The sequence below is a fragment of the Rana temporaria genome, chromosome 4 (genome assembly GCF_905171775.1).
Source record: "Rana temporaria chromosome 4, aRanTem1.1, whole genome shotgun sequence".
Lineage (NCBI taxonomy): Eukaryota > Metazoa > Chordata > Amphibia > Anura > Ranidae > Rana > Rana temporaria.
This window is the reverse complement of record NC_053492.1, coordinates 377,121,468-377,146,701: the sequence shown is the minus strand read 5'-3', so window position 1 is coordinate 377,146,701 and position 25,234 is coordinate 377,121,468. Positions and strand designations below refer to the sequence as shown.

General features: G+C 45.9%; 1 protein-coding gene across 1 annotated transcript in view; it reads right to left on the bottom strand.

Moving 5' to 3' along the window:
• LOC120937625 (cofilin-2-like) overlaps window positions 1–8,580 on the bottom strand; it is a 44,116-nt gene extending 35,536 nt beyond the window's left edge. The window contains exon 1 of the mRNA XM_040351003.1: window positions 8,386–8,580. Coding sequence (XP_040206937.1) covers window positions 8,386–8,388 — 3 coding nt within the window. The 5' untranslated portion in view covers window positions 8,389–8,580. The remainder of the gene's footprint in view (window positions 1–8,385) is intronic.
• Between the last annotated feature and the right edge of the window lie 16,654 nt (window positions 8,581–25,234).

The following is a 25,234-nucleotide window of genomic DNA, read 5'->3' as shown; positions in this document are numbered from 1 at the left end:
CAAAAATATGTAAAAGAATACATATCGGCCAATAAAAACCGCAGAAGGTGATCAAAAAGAAAGCTCCATTTGTGGGGAAAAAAGGACGTCAATTTTGTTTGGGTGCAACCTCGCACGACTGCACAATTGTCAGTTAAAACAACGCAGTGCCGAATCGCAAAATAAGGGTGTAGTGGCATGAACTCCCCCCTTAAACGTATAATGATCTTTGCATGTTTAGAAAAAAAAATCTCCACTCACACCTCATTTTCTCGGGGGGGGGGGGGGGGGGGGGGTGAGTGTTATACACAGGTCCCTGGATTTCCGGAAAAATGCCATTAAGGTGGGCCCGTATCGGGCTCTTGAAATGTATTTTGGTATGTTTGTATATACCCCCCATTTGATGCTCAGGTGCTCCGGCTTTTCATAGGCTTTTTGGAGGGAAAGCCGGACCTCCCACTGTTGCTTGTGAGGGATTTTAATTGTTGGCTGAACCCAAGACTTGACAAACATCCTTGCCTGGGCGTGCTTGCTTCACACAGGGAGACCCCCCCTGACGAGAATACTACAGGAAGTGGGATGAGTGGATCTATGGAGACATCGAAACCCTGTGGTGAAACAGTTCTCCTGCTTTTCGAAGACTCATGGATTCCTCTCGAGGATAGATTTGGCAGTGGGTAACTCGGCTATGTTCCCCTCGGTTTTGGAGGTTTCCTATAAACCCAGATGTATTTTTAGACCACTCCTATATGGTGGTGTGCCTCACTGTAGCGCCACTGTCCACGCTACCCATAGCCCTCAGGCAGCTATTAGAGGGGTAGGTAGGATGTTGCTGCCCTTTGAGTTGAGACGGGGCACCAGGCAGGGGTGCCCTTTATCGTTCCTGCTGGGCGACATGGAGCAATCCCTGAAGGAAACGATGGACACTATTGTTCGTTTCGGGAAGTTTTATGGTCTCAAAATAATAAGTCCCCATTGATTCCGTTGGACGAAGACCTATGGCAGCGTGGGGACTCTGTGGGGGACATCCCCATAGCTACTTTCATATATTTGGGGATTTGGGTGACCCCACGAATCAGGGAATATAGTCAGCTCAACATCTCCCCTCTTCTGTTGCGATTCCGATTGCGTGTAAAGACCTGTATGTACGCGTTTATGTCAGTTGTGGGCAAAGTGAATCTTACTAAAATTATTCTTATGCCCCAGCTGCTATACATGCTTCACAACTCCCCCGTGGTCATCCCGCTAAAAACATTTAGGATAGTGAATTCTATTTTCTGCACGCTGATTTGGAAAAATTGGCCCCCTAGAATTAAATTGGAACATCTGCAGCATCCTAAGGACGATGGAGTCCTCGCTCTGCCAAATCTGTGGCTGTACTACTTAGTGGCACAGCTGCAGCACCCGATAGGCACCATGGTCACAGAGGGAGAATGGATTTATAGTACCCCTAGTGCCTCCAAGATCATTATGCTTCATACGGTGGGTAGAGTTCTATTCCAACTGCCCTTGAAGCTTTGGCCTTTGGAAAGCCCCAAAAGAGTTTTCCCACAAATAATTTAATACAGAAAATATGGAAAAAATCCAAATATCTTTAGGGGGCGACAGGCATTACTAAGTTCAGTCCCCTATGGTTCAATGACTCCTATCCGGAGTTGGCCAAGTTACAGCACGGAGCTAGATGAAAAAATATGGTATTGTATATTTGAGGCAAATCATCCATAATGGTGAACTACTGAGCTTTGAAGCTTTGAGGGAGGCGTTTAAACTACCTATAACTATGCATTTCTATTATGTGCCACTCAGGCATGCCATTATAGTCCAGACTACCACTTCTGAATGGGATAGGGCGTAGGGCGGCAGTACCCTTGTTTTCTCTGCTTAAGGTAGCAAAGACCTCTAAAGGTTTTATATCTCAGAGCTATAATATACTGCTCCACTGGTACCTTGAAAATCACCCCCTGACAGTGAAAATGAAATGGGAAACCGACGTGAGATCACTAGACGAGGAGCAATGGGAGGAGGCCCTACAGGCAGTGACCACTTGCTCCTTAAATGTGACTCAGCGGCTGACACAGCTGTATACCCTTCTGAGAGTCTACTACACACCTCATCGGCTGCACAGTCTGCTTCTCACACCAACATGCACTAGATGCAAGCGGGACCATGGGGATTTGATACACATGTTGTGGCACTGCCCCAAACTACACGTATACTGGAAGGGGGTGACTGATACCTTTAACACAGTGTTCAGGTGTCGGTCCCGTTAGATCCCAAACACTGCCTGCTGAATCTCTTGGAGGAATTCGAATGAGAAAGGCACACCATAATAGCCCTTACAAGGACTCTTTTTCTAGCCCGTAAACTGATAATGGTAGGGGTAAATCTGAATCCACCCCTACGGTCATGTAATGGATCACTGCAGTGGGAAATACAATGAGGATGGAAAAAAATATTTACCAGCATAGGGGATGCACCAGAAAACTTTAAAAGGTGTGGGGTCAGTGGTTTGAGGTACCAGGGCTCGCCCCGGAGGATCTAATTATGGATAGAATTTGGGTACTTAATGTGGGATAATGTTGTCCTTTTGCTGTATAGAGATTGGAATATGGGGAGGAGGATAAGTCATTTACAATTTTGATGCATCGTAGGGTGGTATACAGGGACTCATGGGGCCCCCGGGCAATAGAAGAGTATGGGGCCCCTCTGGCTTACAGATGGCCACCACGCCAGGAGGTAGTGCAGAGGCGGGCAGCTAAAATCTTGGGATATTCACATTAAAAGCATGTCATTTTCGGACATATCAGGGACAGATCTAAAAAAAAACACAGATTTTTACATACTGTCCCTGGTTTTACTGAGCCTGGCAACCCGGATGGGGCCCCCTAGTGGCATGGGGCCCTCGGGCAGTGCCCGAGTGACTCAATGGTCAGTCCGCCCCTGGTGGTATATGGATCTAAGGTATGTGCTTCATGATGACTGTGGCTGTTACGAATCTCTAATGTTCCATGAGGCTGGTGAACTTTGTATGTGGCGAATAAGTGTTATTGCCGATTTTTGGACAGTATCTATTCAAATAAAGACTTTTTTCTGGATAAAGAAAAATTATACTGTATACAAGGTTCACTAAAATGGATAAGTTATTAATAAGTTTTGCCTAAAAATGTTACATTCACAAACATAAATAACACTAAGATGTGAACACTTTATCTTCCACAGGGAATTAACATTATCACGTATTTACTCATACATAGTTATTTTAGTTTATGAACAGAGATGAGCTCGGGAGTATTTGGATGTTCTATGGAACCCACGTGGCCAAGCCCGCTAGGAAGCTGTCACCTGTAATAGCCCAATCTTCTGTGGCCAGCGCATTGCCTGCCCTGCAACCACACATATACAATGCCCTTGATAGCTTCCTGGCGGTCTCAGCCACGTGGGATTGGAAGAGCATCCAAACACACCTGAGCTTATCTCTACATTAAAGTGTTATTTCATCACCACCTCAAAAAAAAAAAAAAATTCTGCTTTCCTCTATAGATAGAGGCCCGGATTCAGAAAGAAGATACGACGGCGTATCTCCTGATACGGCCGTCGTATATATGCGCCTGATTCATAGAATCAGGTTACGCATAGATATCCCTAAGATCCGACAGGTGTACAGTAGTTACCCCTGCTATATGCGGCGTATCCTATGTTAAGTATGGCCGTCGTTCCTGGGGTCGAATTTTGAATTTTTTACGTCGTTTGCGTAAGTCGTTCGCGAATACGGATGGACGTAATTTACGTTTACGTCGAAACCAATGATGTCCTAGTGACGTCATTTAGAGCAATGCACGCTGGGAAATATGACGGACGGAGCATGCGCAGTTCGTTCGGCGCGGGGACGCGCCTGATTTAAATTTTACACGCCCCCTACCCGCGGAATTTGAATTCCTCCGGGGGATTTACGATACACCGCCGCAAATTTACAGGCAAGTGTTTTCTGAATAAAGCACTTGCCTCAAAAACTTGCGGCGGCGGATCGTAAATGAGATCCGCTAACCTATCTGAATCTAACCCACTGTATCTAAAAAAGTTCTCATGTATTACCAGTTGGCATTTGTCTAAGCAGTGATAACCTGTTTGGTAATCTTTATAAAAGGACTTTTACACAGATTTTTTTTCATAACTACCAATAAAATAACTCTGGCAGTCTAACAATAGCACTATTATTGGTAAAATAGCACCACACGGGGGGCTGGCAAAAAGTGTTTTACACATCTTTATATTTTAGGATTTGAGAGATGTAAGGAAGATAAGGTGCGTTATCAAAGAAGTAATACCCAAAATAGACAAAAGCAGCTTTGTGAATTGAGCTGACAATGCTTGCAAATAAATGTAATTCAGTTAGGGTTTATGTATATTTAAATGTATACCTGCAAGAGAACTGAAGCATGGAATTGTGCATTATGAGGTATGATATATATATATATATATATATATATATATATATATATATATATATATATATATATATATATATATATACACACAGTACTTACGTGTAAATATTTAATTAAGATCACACCCAGAGTTCGGTATTAGTCATAATTTTTTTTGGATTCAATTTCTATGCTCCGTATATCTGGGGGGTGTGGCAGGGGTTTATGCTTTGCCTAGATACTTGTACATGCTAAAACGTGTCCTTTTTTACATCTTAAACTGTTGGGAAGCACTGTAAAATTGTACAAAAAAACGATTTTGTTTTTAAACACTTGTTTATGCATAAATTGTTAGTGGTAATGGGGGATTGTACTTTATGCATGCACTCAGCCCTTTCTGTTTGCCTAACCCATAAAAGTATAGTGGTTTGCATGCCTGCATGTAGATTTTGGGGTTACATTTTTACCGTACATTTATTGGAGGGTATTTAAGTCCTACCGGAACAGCCAGGTTCAGCTTTATTATACCTGCCTGCCTAGGCTTGCTGATTGTCCCTTCCTGCCATAATTTGCATTGCAATATCATGCAACAGAACCAGATCTCAACACCACACATGTCCCGTTTAGGGCTGGGGGGGGGGGGGGGGGGGGGGGAGAGAGTGTGAAAGGGACAGTTTGCCCCTTCTGCATCACTATCAGGGGAGGGCTGGCAGGGGGGACAGGGTGGAAATCTCCCTACCGGCTGGTGACACTATGCACAGCCACCGGCCACCACTACCAAATGCTGTTTTTGCAGAGGAGGAATATGCCTGCTGGAGCTGTTAACACAGTGTCAGCTCCGAGGTAGATGTCTGCTGAGCTATGTCTCGTCTCACACATAGCTCAGCCTCAGCGAACACCAGTGCTGACATCCCCTTCTCTCTCTGCACATACACGAGGAAAGATAGAGCTCATCTGCTCCTTCTCCTTCTGAGTCTGCCCTGCCCACACTCCCCGGGTATGTGTGGGCACTGGACAGGAAGTTTGAACCCAAAAAAGCATCAGACAGCCTCCCTGCGCCTCAGCCTCCATCCTGGAAAACTCACCCTCTCTAGTCTCTCCTGCCTCCTAGTGTATAAAAAGGGGTGCTCTGTGGACTTTGTTAAAGGGGAGGGGGGCAGGTTTTGGTGAGTAGAGACCCTCTTTACACAATAGTCCACAGCATGCACCCTTAAATTAAGTTTCCCAGAACACCCCTTACATCAGATCTGATGTATATGGGGTCTGTGCAGACTCTGATGTAAGGGAAGGCCTCTGCGCGGACTCTTGTGATCATGAAAAATCTTAGACTGTTTTCCTCGATTCATCACTTTTCCACGCTCTATGGGCCATTTGACTGGACTTGCCCCCCAGGCCTAAGGCTGCCAGCCCTCCCCTGATCACTGTACTCAGATGTCTAGAATAGTAGAAAAAATGTCTCTTCTATTTATTGGGTTCTAGGTATTTGGAGCCAGAGTGGGCAACATTTATTTACCACCACTATACTACTATGCCATCAACGCAAGTCCAAAAACTATGCAGGGACAGGAGCGAGGACTTGACTGGAGTGCTGTCGTAGATAGTAGTTGAGAACCGTTTATAATACATATGCATTTGTTATTAGCAGCAATGTGATTTGTGGGTCTTTGCATACGGCTCAGCCCCCTAGACCACAGTCCATATTTGTGCAGCTTTCGTAATATGTTTGTATTATTCAAAAGTATAAGCATGCTCTTTGCTATCCTGAAACTGCTTTGCATTATTGCTTCTAACTTTGCACCTGTTTAGCAAACAGCAGATTACAATTACTCTCATCCTTACTCACCCTGTTACATTGAAATACCCCTTTTTCTTTTTCAATATTTTATTGGATTTTCAAAAATTATAACAAGCCATGGTTTTCCCACGCAGGGGCGACATTAAATACCCCTTTTTAATCAATGTGTGTTGGGTTGGTGGGGCATACAGACATGAAACAGGAGCAGAGCTAAGAAGTATGGTGGGGAGATTTCACTTCTAGAAAAATACAGTATAAAGAGCCGGTGGGGATCTCAGTCCTACAGGATTCCACATACTAACCAAGGGCCAGATCCACATAGCGAGTACGCCGGCGTATCTACTGATACGCCGGCTTACTTTCAAATTACCCGCGTCATATCTTTAGTTTGAATCCTCAAACCAAGATACGACGGCTTCTGGGTTCGATCCGACAGGCGTACGGCTTGGTACGCCTTCGGATCGTAGGTGCAATACTTCGGTGCCCGCTGGGTGGAGTTCGCGTCGTTTTCCGCGTCGGGTATGCAAATTAGCTTTTTGTGATGATCCACGAATGTACGCGTGGCCGTCGCATTCTCTTACGTCGTCTCTAGTCGGCTTTTTCCGGCGTATAGTTAAAGCTGCTATTTTGCGGCGTATAGATAGACTTGCCATGTTAAAGTATGGCCGTCGTTCCTGCGTCAAAATTTGAATTTTTTTTTTTTTATTTGCGTAAGTCGTCCGTGAATAGGGATGGACGTAAGTCATGTCTAAGTTCAAAAAATTACGTTGTTGCGACGTCATTTCAGGCAAAGCATCGCAGGAAATCTCTAAACGGAGCATGCGCAGTACAATCGGCGCGGGGAAGCGCTTCATTTAAATGAATCACGCTCCCTACCCGCCGATTTGAATTCCGCCGCCAGAAATACACTACGCCGCTGTAACTTACGGCGCAAAATCTTCCTGGATTTGACTTAAAGCCAGTTAAGATACGGCGGCGTAGCGTATCTCTGATACGCTGCGCCTATCCAACTCTATGTGGATCTGGCCCAGAATACGTTTAGGAGGATTAAAGCTTGAGATTATACTTTAAGAAGAACATATATTTCCTAGATGAAAGCAGATGACTGGAGCTTTGAGATGATCCCAAGAATGAGGGTGCACATAATTTATTAATGATGTAAGTACACTCAATGCCTTCTACAGAAAAGGCTTGACTATTGCACTTAGCTTTGTCATTCTATAATACAGCTGGACTGAGTCATTCTCTTTTTCTTTAATCATTTGTGCGTTTCAGCCTAACTACATAATCCATGTCATTTCTTAATACTATTGCTAAATATACAGTAAGTAACGCAATTGTTTAAAGCTCTAAGAACTATAAAGCAAATGAAAAACATCAGGCAAAAAAAAAAAGAAGAAAAGAAAACTCTTATGATAAAAAATATTTTAAATTATATTCTTTAATTTATTGGATGGTATTGATAGATCTAGGAATTCCTTAATATATAAGGTCATTCTTTTTTTTAAATATAACTTATTACTTTAGATTAATTTATTCTTTATGCTTATTTATACTGCCTTTCTCTTATTACCTGGTATTGAGCATATGGAATTGCTAGATATAAAAGGCAGTTAGTAAGAAAGGAATGTTTAATATGAATTATCTTTACTTGATTATATTTCTGTATGCCAATGACATATATCCCGCTATTTTAATTGAATTGTATATTCTTCTTTTATTGAAAATAAACTTAAAATTTGAATGAAAAAAAATATATATATTTTAAACATTCAAAGTTACGATGGACAGTATATAGTACAGAGAAATATCTTGTATTTTTTTTTTTTTTTTAATTGCAATCTGCTTTTTCTATAATTATGAACAAATTATTATTAAAAAAAATAATAATTAAATTGTCATGTAGACTTCTGCGTACATTGAATGATTTATGGTATGCAGTTACAGAACTGCATACCATACACACATTCAAACAAAACACAATCTACTTATTTGTATTAGAAAGACATTTGTTGTACGTAGATCCTTTAATCATTAATTTTTTCTTTTGTTTTATTCTGCTATTTTAGATTATTTTCAGTTAAAGCATGTCATTGACTTCATATAGCTGGTTAATAAATAGGAAATTAGCTATTGGCATTAAACAAAGAAGTACGCAATCATGTTTTGAGATATAGAATAACTTACCATCCTGGTAGAGTGCTTGGCTGTAGCTCAGGATAAGCTGGATGGAGATATCAGTAACTGGAGAAGCGGGGCTGTCCTTTGTGTGTGCACCTTCTAGAGCTGAGCTCGTCTGTGTAATATGTCTCACACTCCTACAGGTGAGGTGCTTTGCAAGAGTAGAGAATAGCAGCGATGACAGCCTATCCTTGTGTTAGCTTCTAGTCATGCAGCAGTGGCACTGCCTTATAGGCTAGTCAAAGGAGAAGAGGTGGGGCAGAGTAAATTAAAGGCTGGAAGATATATTTTACAGTGCCTTGAAAAAGTATTCACACCCCTTGAAATGTTCCACATTTTGTCATGTTACAACCAAGAACATAAATGTATTTTATTGGGATTTTATGTGATAGACCAACACAAAGTGGCACATAATTGCGAAGTCAAAGGAAAATGATAAATGGTTTTCCATTTCTTTTACAAATAAATATCTGAAAATAAATATCTGTATTCAGCCAATACTTTGTAGAACCACCTTTCGCTGCAATTATAGCTGCAAGTCTTTTTAGATATGTGTAGCGCCCCCTTACTTTCAGTATGGGCACTATGCTAAAGTTAATGGGGAATGGGAGAGTTACCTTGCTCCCATTCACTATTTGTTTAAATTTTGGGACTTCTGTCATTCCAGAAATGTCCACTGGGTCAGTTTGTGGTCCAGGGATGCAATTTCATCCCTGGCCAGCAGTTTGCGCCAGAGGGGTTCTGGCAGAGTAAGTTTCTCCAGCAGCCAATCAGAGGAGTTTTTCCCTTGCGGGGCATGCTGGAGAGGAGTATATCTGTGACAGGTGTCATGTGTTCTAAAATCTTTGCGGGGTCCCCGTTCCAGGTGCGGCATCCACCTTCAGGGTGAGCGCATCCATGGACCCCGCCGGCGTGGACAACCTGGCCATAGTTGCAGACCACTTGGAACCTCATTCGGAGGTACAAGGGGACCCCAGTCAATTTTGGCTGGGTTCCCGATTCTATTGAAAGGATCCCAGACTGGGTGCCGTTTGATTGGGGAATCGGTTTGAGGAGGACCCAGAGGCAGGTTGTCTAACAGAGCCTGAACAAACCATTCGAGGATCCGGTGACCAGAGTACTGACAGGTATGTTTGCTGTCATCTGGTGACCAATGCAGAAATCTACTGGGAGGATTCGCTCAATCTATCTATCTAGCTCAGTTATTGTAGTTGGCCTGTGGCAGAGGCCCGAGCCGGGTCTGTGAGAGAGGCCCGTTCCTCCCAGAAATTCTAAGTGACATCTCGGTTGCCAGGCCTGTAAAAAAGGGTCTGTCCGGGGGCAGTTGGAGTGGTGACGAGTTACAAATTGGTACTATGCAAAGCAGTACTGACTTCTCCATTTAATATCCAGGCCTGATACTGCAAGGTTCTTCCTCTCTCTCTAATCATCAACCTTGTCCTTCCCAATTGATGTTGATGTTGGCCGTGTTGGCCTGGAAAATAAAGCATTGGAGAAAACCCTTTATTCACTGTCTGAACCTTCGCTCACTGTTTGTCTCTACAATTGCACCCCTAGACAACGCCAGGGTAACTTAATAGGCCGATCCCAAATCAACCAGCGGCTCCTTCGGGGGTAGCGCTACATATGTCTCTACCAGTTTTGCACATCTATAGACGGACATTTTTGTCAATTGCAAAATAGCTCAAGCTCTGTCAGATTGGATGGAGAGTGTCTGTGAACAGCAATTTTCAAGTCTTGCCACAGATTCTAAATTGGATTTAGGTCTGGACTTTGACTGGGCCATTCTAACACAAAAATATGCTTTGATCTATACCATTTCATTGTAACTCTGGCTGTATGTTTAGGGTCATTTTCCTACTGGAAGGTGAAGCTCTGCCTCAGTCTCAAGTCTTTTGCAGACTCTAACAGGTTTTCTTCTAAGATTGTCCTGTATTTGGCTCCATCCATCTTCCCATCTACTCTGACCAGTTTGCCTGTCCCTGTTGAAGAAAAGCATCCCCACAACATGATGCTGCCACCACCATGTTTCACAGTGGGGATGGTGTGTTCAGGGTGATGTGCAGTGTTAGTTTTCCGCCACACATAGCGTTTTGCTTTTAGGCCAAAAAGTTTAATTTTGGTCTCATCTGACCAGAGCACCTTCTTCCCCATGCTTGTTGTGTCCCCCGCCTTCTTGCCACTCTTCCATAAAGGCCAGATTTGTGGAGTGAACGACTAATAGTTGTCCTGTGGACAGATTCTCCCACCTGAGCTGTGGATCTCTGCAGCTCCTCCAGAGTTACCATGAGCCTCTTGGCTGCTTATCTGATTAATGCCATGGCCAGGCCTGTCAGTTTAAGTGGACGGCCATGTCTTGGTAGGTTTACAGTTTTGCCATACTCTTTATATTTTCTGATGATGGATTGATCAGTGCTCCATGAGATGTTCAAAGATTGGGATTTTTTTTATAACCTACCCCTGCTTTAAACTTCTCCACAATTTTACCCCTGACCTGTCATGTGTTTCACGGCCTTCATGATGCTGTTTGTTCACTAAGGTTCTCTAACAAATCTCTGAGTGCTTCACAGAACAGCTGTATTTATACTGAGATTAAATTACACACAGGTGGACTCCAATTCACAAGTTAGGTAACTTCTGAAGGCAATTGGTTCAACTGGATTTTAGTTATGGGTATCAAAGTAAAGGGGGCTGAATGCAAATGTACGCTACACTTTTCAGATATTTATGAAGGCAAAGGGTGGTCACACCAAATATTTATTTGATTTTGATTTCTCTTCCGTTCTTTTGCTTTCCATTTTGTTAATTGATAAAAATAAACTATTAACACTTCTATTTCTGAAAGCATTCTTAGCAACATTTTTTTAACACCCTATATTCAGTGACTCACCAGCCAGCACACAGAAACGCAAATATCCCATAAACTTTGGACCAATATAAACCTTCAGCTTACTGCCAGACAAATGCTTGTCCCTTAACAGGGCTATAAAGTCCCTGACTGCTTTGAGATGTTCACAGAAAACTTACCCACAGCCAGCAATTTCTCAGCATGTCCTGCTTTGCCTCATACCTCATGGATACTTGCTGACTGCTTCCTGCCCTTTTTAGCCCTCTCTTGCAGACTGCTTAACAGCTTTAGGTCCAAAGAACTCAGGGCCAGATTCACGTAGAAGGGCGCATATTTAGTTCGTCGTAACGCATGTCATTTACGTTACGGCGGCTCAATTTTGTGACGTAAGTGCCGTATCCACAGAGTATTTGCGCCCAAATTTGCGCCAGCGTAACATAAATTCCGAAGCGTAAGGCGGGGTAATTGAAAGTGGGAAGGAAGTGGGCGTGCTCCATTGAAATGAGCCATGACCCCATGCAAATGAAGGGCTGGCCGTACTGCGCATGCGCGCATGAATATGCACCTCACTGGGCATGCTCAGAACTTGGCCCGGCGCAATCAGTGAGATAGGATATAGGCCAAGCATACTTAGTGAGATACGCCCTGTGCTTAAATAGCCCCAGACAAACGCCCTTCCATTGCAAAAGTACATCCATGTGTTCCCCTTCCTGAAGTAAGGTGCTTTTGTTCTGTTGTCTGTGGCTGTTTGTTGGTTAGTGTAGTAGTGTTAGAGTAAAGATTTATTGAAGTAGGAGATTGTAGTAGGTGTTTGTTTTTTCTGAGTGTTTTTTGTGTCTGTATTTTCTGTGTGTTTTTTTTTATTTTGTATTAGCTGTGTGTTTGTGCTGTTTGATTTTGCTGTCTGTTTTTTGCTGTCTGATTTTTGTGTTTGTTTGTTCTGTGTCTTTTTGTGTCTGTTTGTTCTGTGTCTTTTTGTGTTTGTTTGTTCTGTCTGATTGTTGTGTCTGTTTGGTGCTGAGTGCTGTGTGGTGATATGGCACCAAAGAGGAGAAAGCTCAACTTCTCGGTGCGTGAGAAGGAAATACTTGCTCGGGCCATCACCAGATATGGGCGATATTTGCATGGCCCTGAGAGCCGGGACATCACCCCGGCCAGGAAGAGGGCGATCCTTCAGGAGATTACTGATGAGATCAATGCGGGGGGGTGAGACGAGGACCCCCAGTGGGATTGCAAAGAAGATCAATGATCTGAGGAGCCTGGTCCGTGACAAGCTGGCCAAGGTACCTGCCCATGCCAGGGGCACTGGCGGGGGACCACCTTGCACCATCAGGTGGACAGATGAGGAGCGTGCGGTGGCCCAGTGCTTCCACAGCCAGCAAGTGGTGGGCCTGCCTGGCTTTGACTCCGATGAGGCCGTGAGGACAGGTACGTTTTTCTTTTCTATCTGGCGAGTAGCATGTGTGGGGGGGGGGAGGGAATATGTGCCAAGTGTGTGGATCCTCCAACCTGTGTATGATTTGTGTCATCCACAGATGGCCAGGAGGTTGCTGGGCCATCAGGCCAGTCTGCACCAACCCCCGGACATCAGGCTGCTGAAGAGCCCCAAGAAAGGCAGGAGTCCCCAGGGCAGGGGAGTGGCCACAACTCACCTCATGAGGAGGTTGAGGGGGGGGAGGATGAGGGGGGGGAGGTTGAGGATGATCAGATGGAAATGCCAGGGAAATACTTGAGCTTTTGGATGTGGCTCCCCTTGTGGCTGACAGCAGTCAGGCCTCCATCAGGGGTAGCCCCTCCCACTCCCGCCCCAACAGGGTTCCCCCCCAAGGGTCTCTCTCTCCCCTCCTTCCAGGCCACAAGCCTCATCTGCAGGCAGGAAGGCCACCCAGAAGACCAGGGGGGTGGCCGAGTTTCTGCCTGCAAATCTGCGGAGGGACCAGGCCTGTCAGACCCAACATCTGGGTCAGGTCACCCGGACTTTGGCCCAGATGGAGGACAGCCTGTCCGCCATTAAGGACTCGGTCAATGATTTGAGCACAAACTCGTTGGCGGTCATAACTTGTTTTTGTGACCTGCAGGCCGCCACAGCAGGCGTGGCCCTGGAGGTGTCTGCCCTGACCCAGGCTGTCCAGGCCAATACCCAGGCTGTCCAGGCCAATACGGCAGCCCTCACTGTGGGCCTGAACAGGATAGCCGTGGCCTTGGAGGGCAGGCCAGCAGGTGTACAGACACCAGGGGAGGCTCCTCCTTCCCCTGCTCCCCCCCATGAGTCTCCCATGAGTGGCCGTGGCCATGGCCGTGGCCGGCCCAGGCGTAGCTCACGCCGTCGTTAGAGATGTGCTTTTGATTTTTTTTATTTGTACTGTGATTATGATTTGTTATATTTATGGTGAATGATGTATGAATGTGGGGGTGACATTCCTGCTGAAAAAAGGGTGTCACCCTCCTTTTTGGTGGAGTAGGGATCCCCAGGACCAGGGAGAAGTGATCCCAGGTCCATGTGAATGGTGTATGAATGCACAGTGACATAATTGGAGCCTTGGCGGGGCGTTGCTGCTCCCTAGTACCATGCGGGGTACTTCGGTCTAATCCAATTCGATGAGGATGTGGGGTTTGTGTGCTAGGAACCACAGTGGTGTGCATGCATGCATTCTCATTGTGCCATGATTAATGTGTGTGTTTACTGTGCAAAGATGCCTTCTGCGAGGTGTCTCCTGGCTGCTGTTCCCTCAAAAGAGGGGGTACCCTCGGTCAGGGGGGGAATGTCTGGTTTGGGGGTCAGGTCATCAAGTATGTCAATTTCCAGGCCCCTTCTCACTGCGAAGTTGTGCAGAATGCAACATCCACCGATGATCTGGCACACAAAGTTTGGGGAATACAACAGGGTACCCCCAGACTTATCCAGGCATCGGAAACGGGACTTCAAGAGGCCAAAGGTGCGTTCCACCACTGCACGGGTACGTATGTGTGCAGCATTGTAGTTTTCCTCTCCTGGGGTTTGGGGGTTCCGGAATGGAGTCATGAGATGGGGTCCAAGTGCATATGCAGAGTCACCTGGAAGGGAAAAGACAGGAGGATGTTAGTCATGCATGTGCCCCTCGTGATGTCTGCATCATGGGGGGGGGGCAGTCATACCTGACACCCATGTCACTCACCAACCAGCCAGCTGTCCCCATACACGTTCTGTTCGAATTCTCTTGGGATGTTGCTTTGACGGTATATGAAGCTGTCATGGCTGGATCCTGGGTGTTTGGCACGGACGTGCCATATGAGGTATTGGGCATCGACTATCACCTGTACATTGATTGAATGCCAATGCTTCCGATTGCGGTACATGTGCTCTGTCTCATGGGGGGGAGGCTGTAGTGCCACATGTGTGCAATCAATGGCCCCCACGGTGCGTGGGAATCTGGCAATTTTGTAGAAATCTGTCATTGTCATTATCCGCAGGTCCTCCTGGGTGGGTTTGATGATTTGGTTGGCCATACGTCTCAGGAATGCGGGGACAACCTGGTGCACACATCTGCTAATGGAGGATTGTGACATCCCAGCCAACAATCCACTGGTGCGCTGAAAAGAGCCAGTGGCAAGGAAATGTTGTGTTACCACTACCTTGACCAGTGGCTCCAGTGCATGTGAGCGGTGTGTTGGGCTGGTGATGTCATCCTGCAGGGTTGTGGTTAATTCCATGATGGCTTCAGGGGTGAATCTGAAGTTGCGATACACCTCAGAAACAGCCATGACAAACACATCTAGGCGTGTGCGGTATATCCTCTCCTGTGCCCTCCTCCTCCTCCGTTCCCTCCTCCTTCTGCGTTCCTCTAAAGTCACTAGTATAGCTATGAGCATGGATGCCCCTGGCATGTTGGCATACAGATTGCTGTCCTGCAAGTGTGTGTGCTCAGCTCTTCCCTAACGGTGTTGCTTTAGCTGACCTGTACACGGCTGGTGCAAAGTTAAGGCAGCTTTTATAAGGTGTAACCGGGAAACTAGCAGATGCGCACAGGGCGTAGCCTACGCCGCACAAGCGTACTTTTGTGGATCGCCGTATCTCCCTCATTTGCATATTTAACTAGCAAATCAATGGTGTGTCTAGCGTATTTTGCGCTCCAAGATGCGCCGGTGTAATTGTTTTACGTCGGACGGAAAAAAATGGTTTTCAGGCGTATCTCGTTTTGAGGATACGGCGCATTGATACGCGCGGCGCATTTTTCAATTACGCCGCGCATCTCTGGATACGTCGGCGTAAGTACTTTGTGAATCTGGCCCTCAGTGTGCAGGGTTGAAGGCTCTTTCCCAACCAAGATCTCTCAGAACCACTAGATTTCGGGTCTCACATCAGGATTTAACAATCCTGGGAAAGCTGCAAGTCAGTTTTTCCGCTTTCTGAGGAATCACCCCAGAACCCCTTACCCTACATGGGTGAGAATTCTTGGGTACTCCAAGTAAATATTGCTGTAATCCATAAAGGGACAACAGACCAAACAGTGTTGATATATACAGTACCTGCCTTCCAGCGACCCATTCCTGGTGTCCTGTCAATGCAAACCACAGGCAGGTGCCACTTTGCTATTTATATTAAAGTCCAAGAAAGTTCTGTACTCAATAGTACTGTATGGTAAATACAAATTTGTATAAAAGGCAACCATACATATGTAGCGCCTGTGTACTTTATGGTACTGGTGCTAGTTAAATTTAAGGGTAGATCAGACTGTAGTCAAACTCTGATCCAGATTGTTAAAGTGGAGGTTCACCTGGAAATTACAATTTTTAACCTTAGATTCATGCTCATTTTGTCTAGGGGAATCGGCTAGTTTTTTTTAAATCAAAGCTGTACTTACCGTTTTAGAGAGCGATCTTCTCCGCCGCTTCCGGGTATGGGCTGCGGGACTGGGCGTTCCTTCTTGATTGACAGTCTTCCGACAGGCTTCCGACGGTCGCATCTATCGCGTCACGATTTTCCGAAAGTAGCCGAACGTCGGTGCGCAGGCGCGTATAGAGCCGCACCGACGTTCGGCTACTTGTGACGCGATAGATGCGACTGTTGGAAGCCTGTCAGAAGACTGTCAATTAAGAAGGAACGCCCAGTCTCGAAGACCATACCCGGAAGCGGCGGAGTAGATCGCTCTCTAAAACGGTAAGTACAGCTTCGATTTTAAAAAAAATAGCCGATTCCCCTAGACAAAATGAGCATCAATCTAAGGTTAAAATTTTTTTAGGGTGAACTTCCGCTTTAAGTGCAAAACAGGGTCTCTGTCTCAGCTTGGCTGTGCTGCGGGCTTATTCTGTTGTACTGGGGTGTTCTTCCAGCCCCGGTGCTGCAGGTGGCAGCAGTGGAGTCAAGGTTTGGGTGCTCTTTCCCAGCAGCGAATCAGGAGGGTTTGTCCTCGCTGTGCATGCTGGGGAGGGGTATTTATGAGACAGACGCCATTGGTTCTGGGTCTTCTTCGTCCAGTGTGGCACCCACCTTTAGGGTGACCACATCACGGCGCCCCGGCAATATGGTCTACCTGCCCGGGGCCTGCGTGCCATGTGGTGTTCCTGGTTCCGGAACCATGCTGGCCCGGAGCATCTGAGCAGCGACGGGGACCCAATGAGTGACTGGGTTCCCACTTCTGAAGATCCCAAGCTGTACTTCTGTTCGGTGGGGAGTCAGTCTGAGGAGCGCCATTGAGAGGCTGGCGGTCCAAAAGGACCTGGACAAACAACCGGGGATCAAGGTAGCCGCACACTGAGGGATTGATCACCTGTCAGTCAGCACCTGGGCGACAAGTTGAAGGAGATACAGGCGTAACTTATCCAAGAAGGGATATCTACAAGAATTCAATCCAGAGAGGGCCTGTGGCAGAGGTGTCTTTCTGAGGCTCACCGAGGGAGGTCTGTGGCAGAGACTATTTCCTCAAGTTCAAGTTTACCAAGGAGGGTCTGTGGCAGAGACTTTATCCTACAATTGTCCGAGTGATACTCCGGCTGCCAGGTCAGTGAGGGAAGCCTGTCCGGGTACACTAAACCCACTCCGGCGGGAGTGGTGCAGAGAAGTGTTATGCTTGGGAGCAGGACTGTTTCCTATTATCACGCCTGAATCTGCTATTCTCCTTTCTTCTTCAATTTTACTTTCCTCACCACAAGTTTACTGTTTTTACCCGGCTGGGTAATAAAGAGCACAGCAAAGAGCACCTGTCGTGGACATTCCTTTACTTCTACTATATGCAATACGCATCATTTACCCCTAGGAATTCGGAGGAGCCATGAGGTAATGTGCCGCCCAAAAATCCTACATATTTTTTTGGGCGGGTAGACTAGACTAAAAAGTATTTAGCCCTTGCAGTGTGAGGGGGGCTTACTGCAAGGGTAACGTTTGTCTCTTTCCCGTAGTTCAGCTTTAAGGCTTAAGTTTAGTCAAAAAAAGATTTTAAAAAAATCTGAATTACTTAGTCAATTCGATATGTCCCTTGTGCACTAATGCCGCGTACACACCATCACTTTATGTGATGAAAAAAAAACGACACTTTCTGTGAAGTAAAAAATGACGTTTTTGAAACTTCAATTTTCAAAGACGAAGTTGCCTACACACCATCGTTTTCTCACAATGATCTTGCAAAGTGAGGTTACGTTCCACCACGTTTTACCATTGAAGCTTGCTTCATAAGTAGCTTCTGGGCATGCGTGGATGAAAAAACGTCTTAGAAAACGACGTTTTTTGCTACACACGGTCAATTTCTGTGAAGTAAAAAGTGCACTTTTGAAAAACGACACATAAAATTGAAGCATGCTTCAATTTTTTTTGGTCGTTTTTTACAAGACATAAAACCACGTTTTCCCCCACACACAGTCAATTAAAGTGACGTTTTTAAAAACGTCATTTTTTTTCATCACATAAAGTGATGGTGTGTACGCGGCATAAGGCTCCATTCACACTTGTACTCCAAAGTTGGCAGATTTTGGAGTGTAACTTTGGTGGAACTTTGACGCAACTTTGGATGGGTGCAACTTGGATACGACTTTGGCTTTGACCAGTGACAAAAGACGACTGTTGCATTGTATAACATTCAGGTATGTCTTTCATGCAACTTCTGAGGCCCCGTACTCACGACCAAACATGTCTGCTGAAACTGGTCCGCAGACCAGTTTCAGCAGACATGTTTGGCCGTGTGTTGGCCCGAGCGGACCATTTTGGGACGGATCGGACAGGTTTCCAGCGGACAACTGTTTCCCGGACTTGTTTTAAAACAGTCCGCTGGAAACCTGTCCGCCCGGACATGTACGGTCGTCTGTACAGACCTACCGTACATGTCCTGCCGCCCGCATCCCTCGCATGCGTCGAATGACTTCGACGCATGCGTGGAAGCATTTTTAAGGCGGGCCGCCCACGTCGCCGCGTCATTGTCGCGGCGACACCGCGACAACGCGGACACGCCCCGCGTAATGTTTACGCGCGGGCTTCTGTTCGATGGTGTGTATAGCCATCGAACAGAAGTCCCCGGGCAGTCCCCGGCCAGACATGTCCGATGGAAACGGTCTGCAGACCGTTTTCATCGGACATGTCCTGCCGTGAGTACTCGGCCTGAGGGTTAACATTAAAATCTATAGAGAAATTTTCCCAGTGGTTTTTTTTGGCAGCTCAGGTAGACAAAAAATGATTCAAATGTAGTAAAATATAGTGTTTATTCACATATATAAAAATTCTTTATCAAAAAATGAGGCAAACAAGGAGTTGCATGATAGAAAATGAGTTGCGGCATAACAACGAGACATGATTTGCATGCAATGAATAAACAGTACACAACATGGCATTTATACGGCTAATGAAGTGTGTTGCAGTATAAACTGTTCCTAACGCGCTTCGACCCTACTGGTCTTCTTCAGAGGTTTTGTGTGTTGTGACATTGGTAGAAATGTCTCGATGTGATTGCTCTATGCTGGGAAGGGGTGTCCGACAGTCCTCCCAGGGGTAGTCCGAACCTGGGATATCATGCTCAGGCGTCCGCACCGGGGACCCCGTTTGACACAACAAGAGGTCACCCCCCCTCACCTTTATCGGGGTGAGCAACAATTTTCTCTCCACCCTACGTGAATTGTCCCTTCTATAAACATTAAAATCTATGACCCTCAAGTTGCATGAAAGTTGGACCAAAATAGTGCATGAACTACTTTGAAGTTGCTGCAACTTTAAGTCGCACATGTATAAATGGTTATCACTGGAAAACATGTGGAACCCTTGACATGCAACTTTGTCCAAAATTGCATGACAAGTTGCACAATTGTGAATGAAGCCTTAATGTGGATTTAGTTGAAATCTATCATCCTTTGATTCTTCTACCCTTGCCACCATAATCTTCTTAGTCAGTAGTGCTGAGGGACCTGTCATATGCACTCATCAAAAGTGCTGAAAATGCTCTCCCTTCCTGCCCCTCATCCATTCACAGAAGCTCGAAAGTGGAAAAGTGCAGCGCTAGAATGAGTAATCTCAGATTTAACTGGTACTAATACTGTATGAAAAAATAAATGGGCTAATCAAGTAGACTTGTGCTAAAAAGTGTACTGGGGGCGCTATAGAGTAATATGTAATTACACAACTTATCCTATAATATGCAACAACAAGTAAATTAATAAAAATGTGTCCTATTGTACGTGATAAATCAATCAATAAATCAATAGTAAATAATAAAGTCCTATTGGTGCAAACAAAGATACAACATCAATGCTCGAATATCCTCTAGATATATTTCTTGCTGTGATACAAAAACCGTCTCCGGTCGTGCAAACTTAATTGATCTTCCACCACCTGGATAATTAGTACGACACCCAATGTGCATAAGTAGTAAATTGTGTGTAGCGCTACCCCCACAGGAGCCGCTGGTTAGATTTGGGATGGCGTGTTACCTCTGTGATGTGTCTAGGGGTAATGATGATGATGAGAGTAATGACGGAATGTCCAAGCAGCGTATGTCTTTTCTGTGCTTTTATTCTTGCCCAACACAGCAAACAGTAAACTTGAGGTAGATAGAGAAAGATGGGTGAGAAGGAGAATTGTAGATTCAGGCTTGAACGAGAATGAAGCAGTCCTGCTTCAAACAACACTTTACTTTTGTCGCCCCTCAGCCGAGGGGGTATAGTGTACCTGGACAGGCCTCTCACATCGACCTGGCAGCCAGGGTATCAGTTGGAGCACTGAGAAGAAGAACAAGTCTCTGCCACAGACCTGGTGCAAACGGATATTGGGAAAGAACCTCTGCCACAGGCCCTTCCCCCAAACGTAGGATCATGAAATGAATCTTCCTCAGTGAAATTAGTGCCTGAATCTCCCTCAGGTAGTCTCTCAAATGGTCACCGACTGACAGGTTGCCATCGAACAAACTGTCAATGTCCGGTCATCTCGATCCCCGATGGATTGTCTAGGCCCTATTGGATTGCCTGCCTCCGGGCTCTCCTCAGACTGACTCCCCACCAAACAGCACAACTCGCTTGGGATCTTCTCTCAAAGTTGGGGAACCCAGTAGATCACTGGGGTCCCGCTACAGCTTCAGTTGCTCCGGGCCAACATGGTCCCAGAACCAGGAACACCGCGTAGCATGTGCGCCCCGGCCTGGTTGGGCAGCACAGTGGTGCAGTGAGTAGCACTTTCGCCTAGCAGCAAAAGGTTCGCTGGTTCGAATCCCAACCACGACACCATCTGCCTGGAGTTTGCATGTTCTCCCTGTGTCTGCGTGGGTTTCCTCCGGGTACTCCGGTTTCCTCCCACACTCCAAAGACATGCTGGTAGGTAAATTGGATCTCATCCAAAATTGGCCCAGTATATATGTATATATGTGTGTATGACTGTGTGTCCCTAGTGTGTCATGATCCTACGGGGGAAAAAATGACAGCACCAGCCAAGCAGATACTGGCTGGAAAAAGCGCCCAGAGGCGATTCAGTTCGCATGCGTTGCGCTATACAAGTCATTCATTCATTCATATCGCCAGGGCCCGTGATGTGCGCACACCCTGAAGGTGGGTGCCGCACCCGGAACAAGCACCAGAAAACGAACACCACCAAATGGCGTCCGCTCAAGAAGTACCCTCCCCCGCGAGGGAAAACCCCTCCTGATTGGCTGCTGGCAAGAGGTGCTTCGGACTGAACTCCACTGCTGCCACCTGTCGCCCAGAGGTGGGAAGGTACCTCTGGAACGCAGAATGAACCGGCAGTACAGCCCAGCTAGAGTAGAGGCCTAATTTACATAAATTAGCTGGATGAGAGTAAACTAACTTTCTCATCCCCCTCTAAATTTACAATAGCACCTGGACTGAAAGTACACAGGCGCTACATGTGCTTACCAGATCTGGTTGACCTCTTTAATGAAAAAGATGGTCAGATGCGCTTGAGCAGCATAATGCCTGCAGACATATAAATGGACTGGAGCATGTACGATACCTCACCCTCGGAATGTTGAGATTTTAGAACATGGAATACAAACAGAGAGCTTCCATAGTGCAATGCTATTTTATTAAAATGGAGTAAAAACACCAGTAAATTGGCTACTCACATAAAAAGTGCCCTTCTTCCGACACTGGGGCTGCAAGCTTTGATAAAAAACACTGGCTCTCCCACCTCGGTGACGGCGTGCGTTCCACCAGCTGCTGACACTATCTAGATGATCGGGAAGTGACGTAGGACATGTGACCAGGTTCCGCCGCCGATCAAGTAGACTTGATAATTTTCACATTCATAGAAGCTGTACTATAGTTTTTATGAATAAAATATGATCTATGAATTGAGGACAGGTGGATGAATCATCTCAACCTCAGTGCTGGGACAAGGTCATCCTGTGCCCAGGGGAAAAATGTCAAAGTGCGCACCCCCCCCATAATAATAACCGCAGCCTCAGTGCCAGTTTACACAATAGTAACCCACAGCACTGGTGTCAGTAGCAGCAATATCAGCCCCCTGCATATTAGTATTAGCATTAGTAATTGATTAACCCCCCCAAAACAAGATAACCAGTTATACCAGTTCACACTAACAAAACATAGGAATAACCATATGTCAGTCCATCTGCTCACTGACACAATGGTGGCGGTGTTGTGATGAGAAATGCCCCCCATTGAATAATGCCTGCCCGGTACTGCGCAGGCGCAGCACTTGCGCAGTACGGAGCCGCCGAAAGTGTCCGAACATCGTAATGTAGAAGCAGCTGTACACTGTGCCTGCGCACAAAAGACAACATTGTGCCACACGCTCCCAATGCTCGTGCAACTCTGCAAGGGGCGGATGTATTCATGATGGGAGCGTGTGAGGGGCAGATGGCAACAGAAGGGGGCATATTTTGTAATGATGGCCAGTGCTGTTAAGATGGTGGCAGAATTTGTAACGAAACTCAAACAAATATATCTCTGTTATTCTTTCTACACATGTTAAGGGCAACACGTGTAGGAAGAATAGCAGAGATATATTTGTTTAGGAGATGTGTTTGAGTTTCGTGACAAATTCCGTGCCCATCTTAACAGCACCACCCATCATCACAAAATACACCACCTTATGTTGCCATCTGCCCCTCACTCATGCCCATCATGAACAAGTCTGCCCCTTTCAGACTTGCATGAGCATCGGGAACGTTTTCCAATGTTCGGCGGCTTTCGGCGGCTCCGTACTACGCAAGCACTTGCACAGTACAGGGTCGGGCATTATTCGACAGGGGGCATTTCTCGTCAAAACACCGGCAGCACTCTTGCCTCCTCTACCATCCTGCCTTCCAGCTTCTGAATGACATCACGCTAGGCCTAAGAAGCACCTGTGGGGAAGCTATCACTGCACCTGACAGAGAAGTGAACAGGTTGGTCCTAGACTTGTGCGGGGTGCAAGAGCGCACTCTGTGCAGCTCTGAAAGTATTATACTGTAAGCTGTGTACAGTCAGTGTACTGGTCCAGCCAAAGCAGGATTTAGCTGCACACTGTAAATTGTGGCACCCAGTGCTTCTGTCCCTTTCACCTCCCTTCCCCCTTGTTCTGCCTGGTCAACCTCCTCTATTCATAAATTGTTTTTCATTCATTTAAGCTATAAGCTATAGTACAGCTTCTATGAGTGGAGGAGGGCAGTTTAACAATGCACAGACAGCATTCTCAGAAAAACACACAATCATTGAGAGGTAACATTTACAATTGTTTAAAAACTGGGCTTAGAAGCACTTAAAAGACAACAATGGAGTAGGATATAAAGTGACTGGAGTCTGAGCATAGCAGTCCACACAAGCCTGGACTTTAAGCTAGCAATTGCAGAATAAAGTAATATATTTGACATTTACTGTGGATTAAAACAAAATAATTTTCAACACTTATTGATCCTAAAGATGTCATCTAATATGAAATATACTTGTTTTATATACTGTAACTGCTGGTTTAAAGTTAAGGATTGTCTCATGTGTGATTTGGATTGTTGTGGAAATTTTATGAAGATGTATTTAATATGTATTGTCATAGTGTTACCCAGTGTTAGTTCTCCCGCAGCCCCCCCCCAAAGAGCTGACTGGGGCAGACTGACGCTGGTTGAGATAAACTTCCTGAGGTTTCGAGAAGGGTGTTTGCAGAGTGAGTATATGTCTGCCGGTGAAAGGGCCCCTGTGTGATGCACAAACGTTCGACTGGGGAGGTGTGTTCGCTCTGCAAATGCATTATCGGTTTAGCTGATGTTCGCTCATGTCACCTGTATGCTTGATCAACATATTTGTGGTGCCATGGGCATACACCTGCAGATAAGCTCCCCTCGTCAGGAACTGTGTTCATTGGTTGTTGTATTATTCATGTCATTTTTATTTAACTAACCCTGTTGGAAAGGTTTCCTGTATTGTCACATCCTGTGTTGTCAAATTCTTATGGTCATTTCCTGTGTGGAGGTCACATCCTGTGATGTCACTTCCCATGGAGGAAGTGATTGGCTGCTGGAGCCATCACTTCCTGTTGGTAATTTATTTTGTGATTTACAAATAAAAGCCCAAACTGGCTAGGCTCAGGCAGAGATGCTGATGGAGCTGGAAACGTAAGGATGGTCATGTCTGTTTACTTGGATGAGTGGGTTTTTAGGTAAGATGCATTATATCTGTAGCGCCTGGTTACTTCCAAGTACCGGTGCTTTGTTAAATTTAGAGGGGGATCAGAGAGTTAAGTAGCTCTGATCCAGTTAATCTATTCAAATTGGGTCTCTGTCTCAGCTTGGCTGTGCTGTGGGCTTAATCTGTTGTTCCTGGGGCGCTGTTCCCACCCCAGGATGATAGGTGGCAGCAGTGGAGTCGAGGTTTGGGTGCTTTTCCCCAGCAGCCTATCAGGAGGGTTTCTCCTCGCTTTGCATGCTGGGGGAGTGTATTTACGAGACAGACGCCATTGGTCTGGGTTCTTCTTCGAGTGCGGCACCCACTTTTAGGGTGACTGCATCACTGTGCCCGGACAAAATGGCCTACCAGGCCGAGGTGCGCGTGCCACTCGGTGTTCCTGGTTCCGGGACCATGTTGGCCCGAAACATTTAAAGCTGTGGCGGGGGCCCCAGTAATCGACTGGGTCCCCAATCCTGAGAAGATCCCAAGCGAGATAGCTGTTCAGAGGGGAGTCCATCTGAGGAGAGCCAAGAGAGGCTGGCAATCCAATAGGTTCTCTAAATCCACCGGGGATCAAGGGAACCAAATACTGAAAGGATGGACGTTGGTCACCTGTCAGTCGGTCACCTGTAAACTACCTGAAGGAGATCCAGGCCAAAGTCTTTCAAGGAGGATTACCTCCGCTACCTCAATCCTAAGGAGGGTCTGTGGCAGAGACTTTTCCTCTAATTTCCGAGTGATACTCTGGCTGCCAGGTCAGCGAGAGAGGCCTGTAACATGCCATCCAAAACAAACCAGCAGCTCCTTCGGGGGTAGTGCTACATATCATTCGACAAAATGTGTGCTTATTAGCACAGGAGACAGGAGATTTGGCTGTGCTCTGCGTACAGCCTAATTTCGCTGACAGGATACATTTGTTGTTTATTCAGAGACGCTTAGTGAAGA